The 23,589-nt window shown below is 36.9% G+C and overlaps 1 protein-coding gene across 11 annotated transcripts in view; it reads left to right on the top strand.

The window, feature by feature from the left end:
* The window catches only part of LOC117209248 (phosphatase and actin regulator 4B), a 385,949-nt gene that overhangs the window by 121,694 nt on the left and 240,666 nt on the right, over positions 1-23,589 (top strand). For all 11 annotated transcript variants that reach the window (XM_033451026.1, XM_033451025.1, XM_033451030.1 and 8 more), the window contains 3 exons: positions 20,861-21,025; positions 21,176-21,274; positions 23,051-23,389. In XM_033451026.1, the coding sequence (XP_033306917.1) occupies positions 20,861-21,025; positions 21,176-21,274; positions 23,051-23,389 (603 nt within the window). The remainder of the gene's footprint in view (positions 1-20,860; positions 21,026-21,175; positions 21,275-23,050; positions 23,390-23,589) is intronic.

The following is a 23,589-nucleotide window of genomic DNA, read 5'->3' as shown; positions in this document are numbered from 1 at the left end:
CGTCAATTAATCTCTTAAGCTGGCAAGACGAATTAACCTGCGAGCATTCCCAGAGGAAACTCAACGTTCCGCGCATTTTGCTACGGATGCGCCGTTTCTGACATGATTAATACGATTGCCTGCTTTATGAAGGTTTTACGTGATAGGTTGGATGCCGTGGTTCATTCAGAATTCGGAAATTCGTTTGTTTCTTTGGTCGATGAAACTGCAAATCGGAAATGATGAAGCGGTTTGAACTCTTTGGTCTTTCCATTCTCTCTCTCTCTCTCTCTCTTTCTCTCTCTTTCTTCAGCAAATATCTAAATCTTTGGTTATTTCAATTCCCCAATTCTTTAATTTTTCAATTTTTGGATCTTGGGGTCTTTCAACCCTTTCGAACCTTTCAATCTCTTAATTCTGTAATTTTTTAATCCTACGATCTGCTAATTTTAAATTAGCAAACTTCGGATCTTTGAATGTCTAAATTTTCGAATATTCGCATCTTTGAATTTTCGAACTTTCGATCGTACAAGTTTTTAGTTTTTCGATTCATTGAATTTCTGGATTTCCAAATTGTACGAGCCTGTTCAGATTCGAAATGAAATCTTCTTTTGTTAACTTCCAGGGTCTTAAATTTATTAAACGAGAGGAATGCATTTATTCCGAGTTAATTCCAATCCAGTATCTCGATTTTTTCTATGAATTAATAGGAACTATATGGTCCATTACTTTCTCTCTTGTCTGGAGTTCAAAAGGCAAAATTTCCCTTGGGACTTCTCGGAGAATCATCGAACAGCAAAGTCCTGGAAGAAAACTTCTCATTCTCGAGAATGATTAATTCGCTGCAGAAGCGAGGCGCAGTTTCCACGTAGGCTGATGGTGACTTTAAGTGAGAAGTTAGGATGCTTTGATGAGCATAATTCACTTTCCTTGCGTTCCGTGAACGCGGTGCCTGATACTCATTTCATCTCTTTCTACTGTTGTTACGAGAAATTTCATTGGATTAAAAAACTTTGTTTTCTCTCAGTGGCAAACCGTTGCTGTTTTTCAAACTATGTATCCTGTTTTTCTAATCGAATGAAATCCTTTATTTTACTTGTTCGATAGTTTATTTTTGGAGAGACCGATGAAATCTTTGTGCAGATGGTTTATGAGAATGATTTTGGCCTTCAAAACTTACGATTCTAAGAGTTTCAATATTCTAAAGATTATATGAGAGAGAAATTCAGCGTCATTTAAAATAAATTGTAAACTATAAGCTGGAATTTTCCAACTTCTAGTTACCAATTTTGATAAATGCCACATTTCTCTAACGAAGCGAACTTTGTTCCTTTTTTCCTTTTATTAAACAACGAAAGTTAATTAAATTAACTTCAATATTTAAAGTTAATTAATTTCAATAATATCAGCATAATTTATTTTTAAGAAAAATGGAATGTCACATAAGAAGATAGTGAATAGTGATATCAGAGAGCCAGAGCATATCTAAATAAAAATATTATTTTCGAGAAATTAGCAGACTCTGGTTAACAAATTAAAAAACTCTATCCTGAAAGGGTCGAAAACTCACATCCGTGAACACGTGTCGTTCTGTAATTAACTGCTAACGAGCGTTGCGTGACTAGCGTTTCTATGCACTTAACTTTCTGATAAAATGTAAAAAATAATCCGCTTGTTTTATCGGAAAATGTAGTCGTAGATAAACGCTCCATACGGTTCACTATTACGATCGACAGGTGTTACGCGTGGCAGCCTTTTATCTCGAAGATTACGGGACATGTCTTCCGTCAACATTGGAAATTAATCTTTATTTGCACGCTCATCAGCCTGGGTATAGCAACAGCAAACACGGCTCGTCCATGCATGGCTCTTTCGGGGCTGGATTTCGATCGAAGATTGCTCGATCTCATATGTAAATTGTTCGTAACTTACCAAAGTTTTTTTTTTATTTTGTATCTTTATTATATTTCTGTTATTTGATCGTTGGAACTTTAAACGAATTAAAAACCGAGATGTGTATTTGCAAGCGTAATACAATTAGCGAGCAACGAAGGCAATTTTGTAACACGTTGCAGTTAAGTGCGCTACTTCCCGCATTAAAAGCTGTGAACAAACCTTGTTTCCGGTTCGAGATACGCAACAGTGAAACGAACTGTTTTTCTCGTTTCGTGTAATGTATTCTTAGGAAAAGGAGAGCTGAAACATTTTGCGTGCAACGAAATTCTAAAAGGATTTGTAACCGAAACAACAATATACTTAGCAACAAATCAATTCTATGTTAAAGCAATTTGCTCGAAATATTCAAATCTTTCTCAAAATTATCAATAAGTACGTTCGAATCCCTTTATTCCAATCGACTGCAACGTTGAAATTAGGTTCCCGATTTGACCGTAAGAACTCGACTGAAGCTTTCACGCGAAATTTCCTCGCGAACTTCTTTCACGACAATGACCAATTGATCGTTGAAGCAAAACGGATTATCACGAACCTATTCACCAGCTATTATTACAACGATGTCTTCTAGACCTTTTCTCATATTCATGATAGTCGTACGAGGCGCCGTTACTTTCATTCAGAGGCGTACTTTTCAGCCATTTGTTTCTTGGAATTCGCTCGCCGAGACTCTATTCACTAAGACGACTTTCAAAATTACCTTTACAGCATTTTCATGCGCATCATGCACGCAGTATTATCCTGCATTGTGTTGGAAAGTCGAGAAAATTGTATATAAAGCACGAACTTTGAGCGTTAATAACGACGAGATTTGATTTCTTAGAAGATATTGATACAGGAAATAAAAAAAAAAAAAATTAAATTGTTTTGAGATTAAGGATCGATTCTCCATAGACAGGAATCTTGTACTGTATCTGACAATTACTGGATTCGTTCACTCTGACATACAGAGTACCGTTTAAATGTACACAGAAACAAAAGGAAGCGTTTTAGCGGTGTCCATCGGATTGTCTATTTCTGTTTCGTGATCCAATCGGTAGAGCTACCTTGGGCAAACCCCAAACCAAACGTCAGAATAAAAGAGTAGTTGGCCCGTGTATAAAAGCTGACAAATATAAAATCATATAGAGGGTTGAATGATAGGCCCACAGATAATTTTGTTTATTCTCGACTCGGCTCAATTTTTATAAGTTTTCAACTTACAGCTACACTCAGAAATGAAATTCCTGAAATTTAATAAAGAAGGTACAAAAACGCTTTGCATCAAATTTCTAAAGTAACATGGAACGGTAGGAGTAAGAAAATTTACAATATCGTAAAACATACTTGGTAAATAATTAATAACACTCAAAAATAATTTCCTCCGCAGAGAATTTCTGTAAAATTAGCAAATCAAATTGTCGAGGCAATATCTGCTCATAATTTATCATCAAGGAATGTCCTCCTGATCAACGAAATTTGCAAAACACAATAAATTGTTATGATTTGTCGAACATGGTTAGATCAGTAAGAATGTGATAGCTCTTCCATCAGCTGTCAAATGAAATTATTAAGATAACTGTCGCTCGTAAGCGATAAGTTATCTTAAAAGCAAAATGCAGAATTATTTATATATTTTTCACGATAAACTGTAGAATTACTGATGGAATATACTTAAACCGGTAAAAATATAACAGTTTCTCCACCAGCTGTCAGATGAAACTATCAAGATAATTATTGCCCATAACTCATCATTAAGAAATTTCCTACATTACTGACCAGCTAAATCAGCAAAATGCAACGTAGTTTCACGGTAAACTATTAGAATAATCGCTGATCAAAGCCAACTAAATCAATAAAAATATAACAATGTACCTGTGGCAGGTGTAAAGATTCTCATGAGAAACGGAAGTGGGAGTATCTCTAAGTTGCAATCCGGATGAAAAGGAATGGTCGTCGAACTATTGCATTGAATCCGGTCACGTGTTCACCATGGTTGCGTGACTGGCAGGGCACGTAGGTAAACGCATTGCTCACTGCGTAACACACTACGCGTAGTACTCGCGTACCGCGTTCCAGTACGTTTACACCGTAGTAGCAGGGGAATAACGGTGCTCGTTGTATGGCTGCGTTCACAACGTGCACTGGAACGTGACGTTCCCCCGATTTACTGAAACTCGATTAAAAAATTTCATCTACGATTTTTTCGTCGATGTGGAGTTATTTGGATTGTGGAGGTGATGTGAAAATTGAAGCGAGTAACGGGAAATAAAATAATTTGAATATTAGAATACTTTCATCTATCATGTGATATAGTATTTCATGCATCATAAAAGTCCATTTATAGGAGCGAAATTTTATTTGGTGTCTGACTAACCGACTGAATCTATTTATTTTAACACGAACTTTTATCTTTCGAATGAGAAGTTGTATCATTGTTCTCATGGCGATAGGCATCTACATAAATATACATACATGTTTTTTATACATAGTTTATGAAAGATAGTCTTTTGATTGACTTGTAGACTAACTGAATCATGTAAATTTATTTAAATAACGTACAAAACGATTTAATTTAAGATTTGTAAATTACATTCTTAATTAAAGTGGGAACACATGTTAAGAGGGAAATTCAGTTGTGACGAAAATTAAGAAGATTCTTTTCACTCAACTTTCCATTTAATCCTAGAAACGCGTTTAATTTGTTTATATTTCATGGGTGATTAGAAGTATGAGTAGCATTAACTTGAAATATGTGTACTACGTATACGAAGTAAATATCTACTTACAATCATTGTTTTAGTAATAACCTCATTTTCTGGTTAATTAATTGTGACCGGAATAATTAAATTCACATTAAATTATGCAGCCATGCAGATACATTGTACTTATATGTATATTCTATATGTGGTATAATTAAATTCGCATAACATGTTTCTGTTTTGTTTAGAGATAAAGCAGAATATTCCACCATAATTATACGAATAGTGGAACATTTGAGTATACATATAGAATGTTTTGTTGATACAAGTTGAAATTGGACTTTGCCCTAACGACCCCCAAGATACTAATTGTTAAAATTATATAGAACAGTTTAGTAAACTTCTCTGTTGTAACAAACAAATTATAACTGTTGCGTTTTCTGTCTTTGTGCATTTTAACAACATGACTTGGAGGGACGAAAAAAGAAAGCAACGTGTCAGAGCAAACGTTATTAAAACAAAGATATTCCTTACGACAAAAGTAATAAAGATAATCGTATCTCTTAATCTATTAAAAATCGAAAAATTATGAGTAATTATACTTGTCAATAAAAACAGAAATTTCTTGGTCATTTGTTAATGGATCAAAATGACTCATCGGATCTTCCTACTCTTAATCCGAAAAAGGTAGTTCACCTTGCATGCACCTCAACAGAAAACGATCCAATCGACCGGTCCTCGAGCAAAAAGTAACGAAACAGGACGAACGAGACGAGCAAAGAAGCCAGACGATCCGTTTCGTTCGATTCAGACTTCTTTTTCTGTATCGCATCGTATTAACGACTACGCTTAATATCCATCGCTGACTCATATTTCTTCTTCCGATTCATAATGCTTGCTGTGTTCGACGATACTGATGCGTTAAGAAACAACCACGTTTGGTCGAAAGTGAGAATCATCGCTCTTTATCGATGACTTCGAAAGCATCCAGAGTTCGGTTGAATGCAATTATTTGCATATTTATTCGGTGGCAGAGCACACGCTGCCGATAAAAGGGGCGATATTGAAGAGCGATTCGGGGAAGTGATGGCTTGATGTGAATCCACCGGGAGAAAGTTTCGATCGATTCGGAAATACTTTTGCATCGTAGCTGAAAAATAGAGAGGGAAAGAGAGGAGAGAAGAGTTTGTTTGTTCGAGGCGAAGTTTTATTCCTGTTACTGCTTTCGTAGGGATTTTGGTTTTCTTTAAATTTATTATTAGTGCATATTATTTATTTATTATTACTATACAGTATTAAATTTATTATGGTATATCTTAAGTAATCTTTCTTTAAATGTAGTTACACTGCGTGAAAACTATGTTAGATTACTATAGAATTATTTTTAGTATTTTTCTAGTACCTATAGTCGTTGGTATGTAAAAGAAATGCGTTTCTTTAAAATTCATGACTTCCTTTGGTTAGGGTTTTATTTTGATTGAAATCATTTCTTAAAATTTGATCTTTTTTTTTTAGCTTGTATTTAAATTCTATATATGTACTATGTATTTTGTGTCGATATCGATAATCCGAAATGCAGATTGCAGAATAAAGATATATGGAAATAACTTCACGCCGTTGCTGAACGATTGATTTGAAGTTGTAATAAAAATAAATTGAAGTAACAAAAGAATTCAGAGTGGTTCTCGTTGCACTATCGATAACAATTATTTGTTCCATGTTTTCTATGTTTATAATAAAAACAATAGAATAAGGTGAAAAACGATAAATAAAAGGATATAGTGGGCGATTGAATCATTATAAACACTTTTAAGAATCTTGAATAAGAATAGAATGGAAAATCCACTTAAAACGAAATCTCCTTTATTACACAAAGCATCGTTGCTCTCCTCCTCCATGATATATAATAAGAACCTTTAAACAAATTTTTAAACAGAAGCGTAGCACAAATATGTATAAATTTTCCATTCGACCACAATAACCTAACACATTACATTACCACTTTCTTTATCTCTTCCTTCAACTCCTTATCTCATCCACCGCAATTTCTCTACTCTCTCACACCTTAGACTCCAGTTCCGTCTTAGAACTCACCTTAATGCGCCCACCAGTTCCACTTTTATGCACCTTAAACCTGTCTACACTAAAACTTCGTCGAGTTGAGCGACACTGAATGATTCTCTCATTTCTTGGCGAGCTCGAACGACGGTAGTTCACGAATGAAACGGGTTTAAGCTTCGAGACTTTTTCGTAGATTCTTTGAAGATCACTCGAGCGTGGCGTTTCATTAAGTTCTACGGTTGTCGTCACGCGTTTCGTTGGAACAGCGTGATGTAGAGAATAAAACGATGGCAATCGAGATCCACGAGGAAGCGCAATTATATGAGCGTTTTCGTGTCGAGAAAGTCGTCACGTTCCAAGGACTTGCGGAGTAATCTCTCTCTCTCTCTCTCTCTCTTTTTAATCGACCTCGAATCCGATCGGCATACAACTAGATTCCTGTAATTACCGGATGCCTAACTCACAAGGACAATATCCTGTCCTACTGTTGCGTCACCTGTGATTTCCTTCCACTTGCTTTGATACCATTTCCATGAATCTTTTCTGTTAGCTTGTTAAGCGATAGACGAAATTAAATAGAGCGTAAATAGAATTTGTAGGAAGTTTTCAATTTATTAGTTAGAATTTTTAAGAATTTTCTAATTTAGCTGTCGTAGATTTTAGTTTTCAACGGGAACGATTTTCTGATGTACTTAATGTGGGAAATTTTAGTAGTACGGATAATAAACTGTTAGGAATTCTTTGAAGTTTGGAATTTAAGGTTCTGCTTTTTAATGAAAGAGATTTTACTGCGAATAATACTTTTCATTTTAAGCAATTCGTCTCATTATACATTTTGTACGATGCAATTTTTATATCCTTGAATTTATTACGTTGATTCTACGCTTGATTATTAAGATAAGATACAGAGATTCTTTATTAGTATAAGGTTTCATCATCATCATTATCATAATCAGCTAACAATGGCAATCTCTATTACATAAAAAAGGTAGTAATACAATTAGTTTCGAGCGATTTGGTTTGTTGTTCGTTTCATACGTGTACAGTGGGATTAACGTTTGCAACTTTTTAATCTTTGAATTTATTGCATTAATTCTACGTTTCGTAGATGTTGAAATAGTTTCGTATAAAACCTAATCTCTCGCGAGATACATTAATCAGTTACATCGAGGCTCATTATTCTGTTGCGTTTAATTGCAAGAAACTTTAATTACATAGAGTTTTCCTTGTTTAATTGTGCATGTAGAACGATTATAGTTGTTTTTCCCCTCTAGGCGTTTCTTTGAACTTTTTAGCATTTGGAATTAGTTCCTATACATAGTAAAAATCTTAAAAAAAAAAGAACAGAGAAATCGTGAAATAAAGAAAGTTATTGCAATTAGTCTCTACGTATTTCCTTTTTATAGATTAGTTCCTTAAATAACAATATTATTCTTAATTGCAGCTGCATATGTAGTTATATCTTTTTTGACAAAATTTTAACGCGATTCGAAACAAAACGTAAATGTTATTACAATTCACGTAACAATAGGAATTTAATACATATGAGATGTTTAAATTAACAAACTTAATGTCATATAGATGCTACACCATCCTAAGATAACGTAACACGAGCAATAGAGAGGAGTAATTCGATGAAATAACACATTCGTGTGAACAAATTTTCTGAATTTATAAATAAATCCATCTAATGGAGTATGACAATGTGATCTGTTATTATTATTAACCACTAGCTTAATTCTTTGTATTATTCAACGAAATTAAATCCTAATCATTATCCCCTCGGCTTTTTCTTATCCCTAATTATCCAAACATTAGCGTAACTGGATTATTTCGATAAGAGTAATATTTGTTTGTATCCTTTCGAGGTTTAAGGTCCTATTCATTATTCTCCTCAGCTTTCTCTAATCCTTAATTATCGAAGCATTAGTATGACTGTATTATTTCGATAAAATTAATATTTGTATTCTTAGGAGGTTTAAACTTACAAAGATCCATCCTTCATCCAAGTCTCTGAAAGGGAATCCTTGTAATTCAATTTCAGTCTCGGGCTAGACCCTCTCCTCTGCGTAGTCTTCTAAATTTTTGATCGAAGGAAGCTGTTCTTCCTGTGAAATCTGAACGCTTATTTACGATTCCTGTCGATAAAATGCGAATTAACTATACGTTCTCTCGGAGAAGAGAAGAAATAATGTGCCTAATGTATTATAATAAAGTGTTACTTAATATAAATATTTTTTCCAGATGCTTAAAGGAATATTTAATATACGAATCGAATAAAAATGTTAGTTCATAAGAATCGTAAAAGAAGGAAATTTATTTAATTAAGCAAATTAATTCAATCGAAGGAAATTTAATTTAATTAATTCCTTGGAAGAAAAATTTATAATTGACAAGCTGTTTCGGTCAAATATTTACTTTCGTTGCCAGACATATACTCGTCTCTGCAGAAATTATTAGGAAAAACACACGAACAATCCTCATAAGCAAGCAAGTGTTTCTACCTTTCGTAAACTTCGTATTTTTCCATGAAGAAACGCGCAAACAGTCGTGATGGTAGCGAGCCATAAAATCATGGGAGGGTTGCGTGAAAAGAAAAGAATGTATAAAAAGCAAAAGAACATGCGCGTGTAGGTGATGCAATTAGGGATTAACGAGCATTTAGCTCGGCTGGAAAGGCGAATAATGGAGATTCGATCCCCTGCACGGCGCAAAGGGCGAAAGGTGCGGCGGACGGCAAACCAAGGGGTGGCTTTATGGTTTCTTGTGCTTTGTGTCCGCGAAATACTGTGTGCTGCTGGGCGCGTTCCAGTTGAGTCGGTTCTGCACCCGCCCGTCCGTCACTTCTGTTTACCGTTCACTTGCTTGTTTCCAGCCGTCGGAGGAAATTATACGGAGATAGATCGATGCTTTCTGGCGCCTTCTAACCGCGCGGGAACGTCTCTTAGCCTCGAATCAGTAGGTAGAAGTTTGAAGAGCCGGTTTGAGTATCGATGAAGAGGAATTTCTTGACAGAATAACCGGCGAAAGATGTTTAACACTAGAACCATCGACTACTAAAGTATGGAATTTGTATCAAAGAAATTCGAATGGAAGGTATATAAGAAAATGTACATATAAATATTCCAAGAGAGAGACAAGTTCTTCTTCTTCATAAAAAAGTTTATTAAAATTCCCATCTATGAAATTTCTATGAAAATATTACAAGTTTCATAAAACTAACACTTAAACCAAAACCAAAATCATTGGAATTAAGCGATCATTCTGCATATCTTCCCATAACTTGGGCGATGACACCAAACACTCCATATTATCTCCTTTACGAAAGAAAAGTTTCTTATCATCTCCAACGTTTAAACCAAAATCATCCTAATTACACAATTCTCTATTCATCCAAACATTCGTCGATATCTGCTTATTTCTCAATCTTCCTAAACCAACGGGCCAGGCCTCCGCAGACCTAAACCAACAACAGCTAACTATCCTCGACCAAAAACAGCGACCTACCCACATCTATCGATCAAAATCCTACTCGAATCACATCTGGATTTCGGTAGGAACGGAACGCGCACGAAAACCAGCAACGCATCCATTCACGGATACGCGAAAGTAACCGACGATCCGCGACGAAGCTTTTGTCTTCCCGGATGCAGCGTCGTACTCGAGACGAAGCGAGTACATCTATCGAGGCGTATGCCTCCAGGAAAGAAGTTGCGAGGGCACACCTGTATCTCACCTCAGCTCGGCCGCCACAGGAATGCGTTTCAGGGGTTCAAGTTGACAACCAGCGGCCATGTAATTGGGGAACGGAAAACACTGTGGCGTCTCCATGGCAACACCCTCAGCATCCCTTACCGACGGAGTCCCAGCTCGGAGGAGGCCTTTGGCCATGCCCGGGGCAACGTGCCCTAACCGACTGCACCCTCGCTTTATCTCTCTGCGTTTTTTCACCCCGTTCTCTCGAACGTCGTGCGAGCACCGAAAAATGTCTGGAGCTCGTTATTTCATTAGAGAATCTCGTCCTTCTGCAGGGATTGCTTAATCGCGGCGACATGGTCATTTTCAGGGATGTTCGAGTCCGCTGGACGGAAGAAAGGTTTATCGATTTGAGCAGATATTGGGAACGCGTTGGTGATATGAAATTTAGAATTTAGAGTTTGATGGAGCGAAAATAGAACGTATCGAATCCGTATGCATTGATACTTAATATGCTGATTATGGTCGAAGTCGCGTGGCAGTTTATTGCGACTGAAATTTTGTTTTTCTTAGCACGTCGAGTGCTGACAACGCTAACCACGGCGTCAGCCTGCCTCGGCAACAACCAGACAGTGACATCACCGTATTGTCACCTGAATGTTTCAAGTTGTAAAATTTTACAGGAGTTTTTAATATAGCGTTTGAACTAGCGAAGATGAGAATAGGCAAAGGATAAAATCATAATTATACAACGTGTCATGAAAGGAGCGTCGTCTTTTTGGTTTGTCGTTATTTTTTTCCTCTTGGTGTTATGACGATTTTGAAATAACAATCGCGTATTGTAACTACGCAATTCTATTATAAAATATTCGACACCACAGCAAATCTTGTTATCAAATTTTACTATAACCAATCATGCGAGTTATGTGAAAAATTAGTGACAATGATTGGTTCTCTCGTTTACTTGATTTAAGTACCTCAGATTTCTTTCTGTCAGCACTATACTTCAACTCGAACAGATCCTTAACATGTGTTGTGTTCGATGCGACAATGTCTAGAATGTTTGACTACTTTATTTACACGTTGACTGCCACGCAAATTTTATATATTTTGCCCTGCAATAAATTAGAATAAATTAAAATATATTAGATCAGAAGATTTCTTTTTTTCAAAATATTATATCGTACTTGCGCGATTTTTCTCTGACGATGTTATTTAAATCATTCGCATTGTTGATAATATTTTAATCCACGAGATCTACTTTATTTTGTTCACTTGAAAAAATTTAGTAACATGTTTGACCGCCGTATCAACCTATGTGTTAACCATATCTTTTATCCTCGTACAAGAGGTAGGGTACCATATGGATCCAAACAAGGTTACTTCGGGTTACAGGGTGTAGTATACGTGGTTAGAGGATTAGATGGGATGTGCAGAGGCTGATGCGTGAACGGATACAGGTGGAGGATCGTGAAAGGCGAGACAAGGTTCTAGTATTACTTCAGACACGGTTGTAGTTAGTCTCATGGTGGATTTGTGGAGTTTGGCAGATGTAGGATTAAGTTGAGCAAATTGCAAGTTGGGTTCATGCGTTGCATCGTGTGGCTTGTAGTCGTTTATTTAGAAAATTATATCTAAATTAGCGATTCTTAGGTTTTTTTGACAGTAAAATAAATCCGTTTTAAATATTCATGTACCATTAAATTCCTGATACAGTTAATTGTAAAAATTAATAATTAAAGCTTTTCATCATAAGTTTGACATATCAATTGTCATAATGCTTGTATCATCCTGTAACGACGTTATCTGTCATCACTTTCCCCCCGTGGATAGACCCTTGCGAATCTCCCTTCAAATTCACCCTTTGTATACCCATAATCTTCACCATGTTCCACTGATTCCTACATCCGCTTAGTGGAGCGAACAATGAGTAGCATTATGTTGTCGACAGATCATTAAGTCGACAAGAACGCAGCTTAGCTAGGAAGACGATTCAAATTCTTCAAAATTGAAACATTGCTCGTATGTTCAAAATTTTAACTACTGTTTTACTTTCAATTTTTTTTTCTTTTTTTAATTTTCAATAACTCGGATTACATCAAAACTTTTCGATCTAATTTTCTTTTCAAAATATAATTATTCCAAGAAGATAGACACGACACAAGGAAATCTAGTACGATAATCGTAAATCGTATAATTTCTAACGAAGTTATCTGTCGTCGTTTCTCCCATGCGGATTAGCCCTTGAGTTTATCATTCGCGCATCAATGGCCTTCGGTAAGTCCCGTTGCGTGTACATATCCGTTTAACAGAGCGAACGACCAACGACGTCAGGTTGTCGACCGATTATAGAGCCACTCGGCACGGTTCAAGATCCCTCGAACAATAACGCTTGTCCATTGTTGTAGCGGGAATGCCTGTTGCGTCAAAGCGACGCCAACGGCCCTTATGGCGCACGACGACATAGTTGAGGGACGTTCGAGTCCATTTGTCCGCTCGCAATATCGAACCCGTAACTGCAGCCGGGGGCGAGCCGCCACCGCCCCTGCGAATCGTCTTCATCTCTCCCCCATGTATTCCGTTCCAACCAAGATAATTAATTTCCTCCCGGCAGACATTGCGAGGGTTTTTGTTTCGAAAGATGTTGCACGTTACGTTTGATATATGTATTTGTACAATGTTAATAACTCTTCGGCTTATTTTTCTGTTCTGGAGACTTTATCAGAGTCCGTTACTTTTTTAAAAAGATATTCCATGTTACGTTCGATATAGACACGTATTCGTGTGATGTTCAATAATTCTTCGGTTTATCTCGCTCTTCTGAGAAATTTTGTTAAGGTTCGTTACTTTTTTAAATTTAATATCTCCTGGCAATTTTTAAACTTTCTTTCGATGAAATATCTTTTTTATTTTATGCTTGTATCTCTTTATTTCATATTCATCTTTATTCACCCTTCGTACCACCAACTTCGCCCACCCTTCCAACAGACTGTAACAAACGAGCTACATCCGTACTTCGTGATGATCCATCGAAACTGTATAAAATCGTGTATCCATTCCAAACTACCCTCGATTTGTACTTAAACCTATACTTTAGTTTTAAGCAGACCGAAAAAAACCAGTTACGTGTATCAATTATTGAACCGAATGCTCTTTGCATTTGTACGTACTTCATCCACTTTTCGTGATGCACGATCGAAACTGTATAAAATCGACACCAAAATATCCAGGACCTGTACTTTGATCTATACTTCAACTTCGCCAAACACTCGAAAACCAGCGACACTTATCAATTATTCATTCGATTAGTCTCATACTTGCACTCCATCTACCCTTCTTTGATGCTCGATCGAACCGAACATCCCCCGGTTAGCAAAAAACGATCCCCAGTATAAAATCGTGTATCCGCGACGAGCGACCCTCGATTTGTCCGTGGGACCGCGTACTAATAAGGATTCGGTTTGTTTACACGATGAAGCGGAATCCCCGTGGCGGAAATGCGTTTATGAAGGCGGATTTCGTCGAATCCCTTCGGTTTGGCCAGATTAAACGACCGCAAGTATCTATGCGGGTCGGTGGTCGTCGCTTCCATTTGCATATTAACCACTCTGACCCGGGAATTACGAAGCGTCGTACCCTGCGCGGTTACACACACGTACACGCGTATAGACACATCTTGCGTACAGACACATCTTGCGTACGTATCGAATGGCGGTAGTTCATTATCGATCGATATCGACTACGTTCGATGCCTACGAGACGCACACATGCCGTCGTGAGAATTAAATTGTCGTGTGATTCGATAACGCGTTCAAGAATTCTATTGCCCGCCTCGAGGATACTTAAACAATGGCTTGTTCGAGGAGAATAGCTGTTTCGAGCAACTTTTGATGGCGGAGCTTAGGGATTATAATGTTTTTAGGATGGGGAACTGTGTAAGTAGATAGTCGTGTGATGGTGTGAGTGGCTAAGTGGTTGGGTCTTAACCTGGTGGAGTTTCAGGATTTAAGGATAATTTTTATGACTACTTTGATGAAAGGGTGTATGGAAGATCCTTTTCTTTCTGAAGATTTTGGTGTATTACGTGTCTCGCCTATAGTCGGGGTTTTGTTAGCGTTGTTTGGTAATGAAGAGAATTATACGACCTTCTCAGAAATCAAATTGATCAAATTCAAATTTTATTAGCTTCTTAGTTTCAATACTCGAGTACACGATTACTATGCAATTCTTAAGAAACAAATGCTTATTTCCTTAAATCTATATACGTATCGTACGAGGATGATATAAATAATAGCAAATTCCAGGAAACATTTAAGAAATAGTGTTCGCAACATCGGTTCTTTCTGCTCTTTGATATATCGAGTTGATCAATGTGATTTCTGAAGCTTCTTCAATTTATGGAGTTAATTGCACACGATGTGGCTTCGTTATTGAAACATATTAAAATCAAGACACGAGTATCGCGACATAAAGGAGAGCAAATTCGGGTAGTTACATTGATAAACATCGTAGTAGTTTATCGTTTATCAAATTAAACATAATACATACGATCATAACATACGATTATATTTAATCAAGTTTCGATCATTCGATTCGCAATTGACGTAAATCCCGCGCATCGACTAAACCAACAGATCGTGTTATCGTTTCCTCAGTCTTATCTCTTATCAATATATAATATTATAGCAATCGTTGTCTGCTCTAAATCTTACTACGGATATAAATAAAAGATAGATGGAACAAATAGAAGAAAGAGAAGAAAATGGAAAAATAATGTTAGCGAGAAAATATCACTTTTGACGATGCGCTATGGGAACGACAGTTGCTGCCGATTTGTCTTCCTCTTTTTACCACGTCTTGCCACGATAATAGGCGGACTTGCAGTAAGATGCATCGCGATCTCGAACAATAGGAAACTGCACTCCATCGTCGCGTTAATATTGCCATTGTCCGCGAACGGTAGACGATGCACATCGGTGCAACGACTCTCGACGGCCTTTGACGCGCGTGAATAGGCCTCCTAGGCACCGGAAACGCTTTGTCGCGTCAATTATTCCACTTCGGCCCGCGAGACACCGATATATTCTACGCGAGACAACGACACGCTTTGCACGTGAATCGTCGATATAGTTGGAGATTAATGGAATTCCAGGATCAAGATTAATGTTTGGTAATTGCTTAAGCTACTCGTGGTTGGGCAACTTGGCATTATACAAGGGAAGATGATGTAGGTGGTAGATCGTCTTTTATCCCTCAACTGCTATGGTATCTGTGCAGTATTATAACTGTAAATGATTTTAAACAAATTCGAATGGAAGGGTGTTCGATTACATCAAATGACTAGACAAGATTGTGCTTAATTTCAAGTAAAATTAATTAATATAATCGACTTTTAAGAATGACATACTGTGTGACTCACAGAAGTATTCGTATATTTACCAGAGGAAACTTTCAGGTGTATATTGTAAGCGTTACGTAAAATATTTTGTAATTTTATCAACGCTATTATCAAACGCGATTATCATTATTATATTGGAATAATCTATTTATGCAAGATTTATATAAGATTTATACAAGATATCTATTGCAAGAATATGTATTTAGAAAAAAATAGTATAAAGCATGAATGGTTACGTAAAGTATGTAATAAATGCGAAAGAGAGTCTTAACGAATACTAATTATGAGATTTATTAATATCGTGGATGACGGGCTGTTTAAATTCTTGTGATCTTCGCGAAATATACATATACTTGTACTAAATGTCTTATAACTGCTATATAAAATTTTAGAATCAAAAATTTTGCCAATATATTGCCGGGTAATTAGGTATCATTACGATGTTAATGAAATTTCACAATATTTTACACAACAAACGTAATATATTCGTAAAAGTTGTCGACAAGTGTATGAATACTTCCGCGAGGCATTGTAATCGGTGAACCAACTTTCTTATCGAAGCAATCTGAATTTCCACGGAAAGATTTATTTTACAGTACATTGCATTAACTTTTGTACAAATTACGAATTACAGACACATATACGATTTTCTTAAATTACGAGATTATAGTATTTCACAGATCGATAAACGAAATTAAAAACCGCTACCATAGCAATTATATTGTAATTGAAAAATCAATAACTTTCTGGGTCACTGTCGCGTTTTTGATTATCCAATTTCTCTGTTCTCTCTCGACATTTGTTCATTGAACTCATCCACGTGACACGAAAAATATTCAAAAGATCGAGTTCTCTCGAAGCTGAACTATCCACGTGGTTCGATCAACGCGGAGCTGTTCGAAACGGATATCGCATACCCGATCGATCGAGCGTTCTTCGAGTAATTTTCAGCCACGATCGTTGCCAAGGAATGCCTTCTCCTCGAATCTCGTGCCAACAGCTTCGACGCCACTAAGCCATTTCTGATGGCATTGAGTCTACTCCTGTCCCGAGAGAAAAGTCTCGACCTCCAGAAATCGAACTTGCTATTTTTCGAACCGTGTCGCTTCTTATTGAAACGCCGGAAGATCCGACAGATTTTTCTTCCTTTGATCCCTTACACTTCCGCCCTCGCATTGTCCGTTGAACAAGAAGCAACCAGATTACATTCTGCCATCCTGCCATCTATGAGAATTTGTTTCTGAGAAGATCCAAACTCGCTTTTGGTGTGGGTGAGAGAATTTTATTAACTTTTTTTTATTAATCTAAAGGATACGTGTCTCTTAGTTAATGAAAATTTAGAAAATTGTTATTGATATATCGCACGTGTTTCGTAAGAAGTATCGACGAAATATTTGGAATTTTTAATATTGTAATAATGTGGCACTTAGGATTCAACTTCGTAAACTTTTATCTTTGTCTTGTAATCGACTTTCGATCTTAAGATTTTGATAAAACTGATCACGAATGTACCAAATGTAACATTAGGGTTTTAATTGAGGATTAAATATTGTATTTCAATTACGATAGAATTTATGCAACTGATAAAATCTCTTAATTCAGCTTTTCGATAACAAACCGACGACCATTTTATGTATCGTTTTTATGTCGATTTTATGTATTTTTCTTTCGAGCTAGACGCTAAGAGGAATAATGAAAACATCGATTGACGGCAAAGTTGGCGTCTCTTGGAATATCGATATCAATTTTTGCTCTATATGAATAACGCATAAGAATCTTCTATATTTTACAATTTTAAACAAATGACGACAGTTTCTTATATATTTAAATGCCATAGATTGCATTTATCTACCTCCAGAGGAATACAACTTCCAATGAAATACACGTAATAAACAATGTTATGGTATTGTGTACGTGAATGCAAACATTTTCCAGAAGCTTTATCGCAGAAACTTTTATTATAGTATCTGCGAAAGAGGGTGGAAATTGGCCTTGTACATTTTTCTCTATCATTTTATAACACTGATATTATTCACTTCACATGGTACACGTTCTTCATAATTGAAAACTTCGTCGGTATCTATTTCATCGATACCAGGAACCCTATCTATTATACTTTCATGCTTACATTATATCATAGAACTATTATTATCTTATATAAAACAACCATGACGCTAAAAGCCGCTACGCCATCAACGGCTTCCTATTTTAACTTCTTCTTATTTCAATCAAAAATATCAAACTCATCAGAACGATGGATTATAAGTTGTTAATTTGAGCAATTAATAAAATCTTGCAAGTGGGTGATTATGCAGATATACATGTTAGAACAATTCCTTCGTGTTAAAATAATTGGTAGTCTCTTTGGAATATCAACTATCCCAAAATTTCCCTTTAACAGACATCGTCAAGAGCAAAACCGATCGACCTTCGTCACTCGGTCTAATTGCTCCTAAACTAGACGCTCCGGGACTGAGTACGGCCATACGATGCGATAGGCCAACGAAATTCGCCCCCGCATACTAAGAATTCACCATAGAAGATCTGCCGACCAGAAGTATCCCTGAGGGACGTTCAGGACCGATAATAATCGTCGATCTCGACGAAACTGCCCTACCGCACGTTATCGTCCATTATTCCTCTCTAGGGGCTTCCTGAAATTTTCTTTCCACGACGATTCCTCTTATGTTGTTTCAGTTGTTCCTCATCATCTGGAAACACATGGTTTATATTATATTTAGTTTTCGTGCTCGAGATGTTCTAGCAGATATTAATTAATGGACGTTCGACATTCACAAAAATCTATGTACAAGCAGGATATCGGAGAAGTTTCTCCTTTGTGAGCTGGTTTTATTGCATCGTGGACAAAGTTCTTTGAGGCGACGTTTATGACGTTGGATTGTGCGGTTAAAGTTTAATGGCGTGGTATTTAAATTTTCTTAAACAGGTGAGCATTAAGTAACATTGTGACGTTGTATTTTAATGTGTGGATAATAGTTTTTAAGAAAAAGATGTAGATATAAAGTCGGCAAATTTCGAATTGATAAAATTGCTCTGCGTTAAGGTGGATTATTTCGAATACCGTAGAAAGCTGGTATATTTTAATTATTTGAGAGTTGGCGATAAATATTTTGCATATTACGACGTGGCAAACAGAATTGGTTTCTAAATTACTCTCATTTGACATTTATTACACGCTTAATCTACCGCGTATTTTATTCCCAACGATTACGTTGTAATGTAATCTTTACGAAATCCGAAGAATTTTTAAACTTGTAGCGCATGGAACATGGAAGACTCGAAATGTTTTAACAGTCATCGTAATTTCAACGTATTAATTGCTATACGAATTAATTAGTTGTTAACAGAGGATGTTATTACGAGATCAATTGGCGGTTACTAGAGCGGAATAGTTCTAAAGTTTTACAATTCTAAATATAAGAAGCGGTTACGGAGATAGCAATATATCATATTTCATGAATATTAATATCAAGGCTTCCTTACTAATTCTAGAAACATTAGAAATATCTCCCTATTCAGGATCTCTTCAATTCCATTTTTCACAGTTTTTTATTATCCAACCTTTCCCGAATACAACAGAAAAATTTATTTGATCATATTTTCCAAACGATATTGTCTTTTTTTATGAAGGGCCATAGCCATTAAATATCTATGGGGCCACGATGTCGGGTATTGATTTTATAGTGACATCGACATGGCCGTCTAACAATGAGTTAAGAGGAACAGAACCATGTGTGTGTGTGAGAGAGAGAGAGACAGACAGAGGGAGAGAGCTGGCCACGCTCAGTACAATTCTCCACGAATATTTGTCCAACATTTGTAAACAGTGTCATATCTCGAGAGGTACAATAATCCTGGAAAATAAGTTTTACTTCCGAAGTCGCCTTTCATCGTATTATCATCGTACGTTACGTGCTTTATCTCCTTTTGTCCACCGCCCACACAGACCTTCCTTCTTAAAAACTACGGAAAGGGCGGGGGCAATAAAACTTGGTAAAACAATCTTTAAGAAGTTTTAGTAGAAGACTGGGTTTATCTTATATTATTTTCCCTTTCGAGGTAAAGACAAGCGGAAGTATTTTAATATGAATCTTTTATTGTCGCGTCATCGTCTTGTCTACTTTTTGGAACTTCCTTTAAGTTCCAAAGTAGAAGTAAGTAGGAAATGTTATATCATTCAATATATGAATGAATTTTTGTTCTTTTTTTATTGTATATAAATCAGTTTAATTATACTTTCCTTAATATTTGTTCGTAAAATAAACATTTTATGTGTAAATTCGTTAGAAACCAAGTGTTTCGACAAACGATAACAATATTTCCTCGAATTGTTTCGTTAAAGTTATCATCGATTCGCCAGTGCGATTGTGGTAAATGCACTTTCTAGGGGTTGTTTCATCCCTTGTCGGTAACGTAGAAATTCCTGGTTTACGTTTTCCTGGAAAATTGTGGAAACACGGCAATCGTATCCCAAGTCGATAACACGAGTGGAATGCAACAGTCGATGAAGTTGCACCCTTTTATTTTACCGACAATCGTTTTGATTTCAGACGCTACATTATTTTGTAACATAATCCTTCTATGATAAGATTCTGATGCAGCTACCTTTAGCATTTTTTCATTAATAAAATATATTTTTAATAATTACACGACGGGTTCATGCATTTATAGTGATTTTAAAAGCATAAAAACATATACACAACATATAAAAATATGTTAAAATTCGTAATAACATCTAGTAGATGAAGCAAATCTCTATTTATATTCTGTTTCTTCAATTACATGAGATTAAAATGAACATTCGCAGTTTATTAACCCCTTAACCTACAACTACGGGCATAGCCTGTAGTACGATGATCGGGCCAAACGTAAGTATTACGGGCATAGCCCGTAGTAGATGATCGGGCCTAACGTAAATATTACGGTCATAGCCCGTAATAGATGATCGGGCCAAACGTAAGTCGGCCCAAAATTCTCGAACGTAAATCGTAGGTTAAGGGGTTAATAATACTTCTAACATATTATGCAACTGGAAACAATTTCTATATGTAAATATATTTGTCTGTTACAGCGAAAAAGCAAAATGGGGCGGCATTACGGACGAACAGTTTGGGCTCGGGGGCAAGAACACCACCCCTTGAGAGGAAAAGCAAATTTTCAGCCCTCGGTAGACTCTTTAAACCGTGGAAGTGGAAACGGAAAAAGAAATCGGATAAATTCGAAGCTGCCTCATTGTGTGAGTATATTTTTAATAATAAATATTAAAAAATGTGAAATGATAGACTGAAAAATAATTTAAGGATTATCATTTGATACACTAAATGACCTAGTGGCGATTTATCGATAAGCCAGGATATTAACTAGGGATTGTTCTTCACGATTGCAGCGCTCGAGAGGAAAATCTCTGTACGTGCTAGCAGAGACGAGTTGGTACAGAAAGGAATCCTGTTGCCCGTCATAAGGTCCACGTCGTTTCCGGAAAATGGTGAGTTTTCCGCTTTTACCGTATGTCAGAGATTTTATAGGAAAACTTGAAATGTCGATGCTCGAGAGGAAATTGAACTGTCCCATATTTCATTCGTGCGATTGTTCCTTACGATGGTACAATTTAAATTCAAATTTCCATTTTGTGATCGAACTTACATACCTTCATGTTTTATTTAAACAAAAATTAAACATCCATCTACCCACGAATATCCCTGAAGAGATAATTGTTATTTTGTAAAAATTGAACAACATCCAATCCCATAACAATTGATCAATATCCATCTGTTACTTCCAAATTTTAAACAAAATGACATTTTATATGTAACGACCTAATATCTATAATCAAATTATCTCTGATTATCTCCAGTTATTTAAAACTTGCTCTGAATTTCGGGTAAATCTACCTAACAGCCATAGACATCGTTCACGAACGTACTAACATCCCAAGCTTTCAGAATAACATATGTATGTTTCCCCTCAGCCATAGACTACGTTCACTTATCTCAAGTTTCTCTTCAACCCCAATTTCTCTTATCTGTACGAACTTCAACCATCGTGAACTACCATAAACCAACTCTATGAAATCATAAAACCAGTATCTACGCGCACGAATGTTATCAAATTCGAAACAACCATCGAATATCGCTAAAGTTTCAAATTTCGAGTCACTTTGGGGGATGAGATCTCTGTGGGATGGAGTTTTATTCGTCGTGGACAAATTCAGGAATGTACGAGTACAGGACCGTCTGTCCCGTGGAAATTGTCCAGCCTCCGGCTAATCAGGAAATAAGGGCCCATGATTTGCGGGTGGGAACGAGACGCGAACGGCAAGACGAAACGCTAAAGAACGTAATTAGGTTCCGCGCTTGTTATCACCCAGACATGGGCTCAATTTCCGGAACCGTCGGACACGTGATGCGTCTACCTTCGTTTTATAGAAACGTGGCCAATTTTGGATAGCTATCGTGATTGTTTCATATTTTCTGCAGATTGTCTTCATATATTTCTTCTCTCTGTTCATATATTTTTTAATAGCGCAAATACGTAACGTTTATTGTATGGTGTGCCCGAATCGATACTGAGGATAAAAGAAGTAATTGCCTTTAGATTTTCTGATAGACCAAATTTTCGGATCCATCTTATAAAATTCATGAAAGATCAGAGATGAGTTTCAAAGTGGAACGATTATTTTATCATGAGACGATAATGATACGGACCTTCTTACCGACAAAAATGATAAGACAAGCTTCTGTCAGAAATTTAAGTTTATTACATACATTCCACGTATCAATTTCGATTTTGTCGTGTTTTTTGTCGTTTCCTGTACCGTACTAAATTACCTCTATATTATCCTTTCCTTTTCACTCTACTAACTTAAACTGGTTTTATGTTTATAAAACATACATCCATCAAGCCTAAACACACATCAATGTGACAAACATCCGAAATTCCTCTTTCAACTCTGAAAACTTCGCTCTTGTTGGAGCCAATCGATCTCTTCATCACATTGTCAAAAGTAAACGGCAAAACACTTCCAAACGGTTGCAGGCCGAAATAGCTCCAAACGATAGTACACCGAAATAATTGAACACGCTCGCCATCGATTTCAATCCTCCTCTTCAAATCGCATCGTCAGAAACCATCCATTCCCAGTACGAACCATTGCCCGAAAACCATTCGCTTAAACCAGCAGAAACGTGCGTACAGACTGTTTCAGACACGCCGCCCTGTTCATTAATATTTCCTGCTAATCGTTCTCGTTGCTCGTTTCCAGAAACGGCCGGCGACTCTCCCGACGGTCAGAAGCCGCCAACGCCGCAACAGACTCCCCAGCAGCAGCAACAGCAGCAACAACAGCCGCAACAGCAGCAACCAGCCGCTGGGGGTATTGGTACCGGTGGCGTTGGTGGTGGTGGCACCCCTGCAGCAACACCCACGTCAGCCGGTACCGTGCAGCAATCCCAACAATCCCAGCAAGTAGCATCGGCCACGCCGACCCCTACGACTGCCAATCCGCATTCTACAGGACCGCCCAGCAATCAACCCTCGCCGCATCCCTCGCCCCTTTATCCAGGGATACCACAGCCAGGTCAGCCCAACGGCAGCACGCAAGGTAAGATGCAAATATCGATATGATCCGAACGCGAAATACTCGAATTTCATGGAGATATATAGTATGGGAAGGTGTGCGCTGCATCTTTTCTTGTGGGAATTGGAATTGAGATGTATGGGATGTATAGATTGGAATTCAGCTATACGAACGTATGGTAGAACTTCGTTTAGACGTAGCCGTGGACAAAAAATAAATGGACG

Source organism: Bombus bifarius, unplaced genomic scaffold, assembly GCF_011952205.1.
Source record: "Bombus bifarius isolate JDL3187 unplaced genomic scaffold, Bbif_JDL3187 scf7180000008166, whole genome shotgun sequence".
NCBI classification, from domain to species: domain Eukaryota; kingdom Metazoa; phylum Arthropoda; class Insecta; order Hymenoptera; family Apidae; genus Bombus; species Bombus bifarius.
Note: the sequence above shows the minus strand (reverse complement) of the source record. Positions and strands in the feature narration are given on the sequence as shown.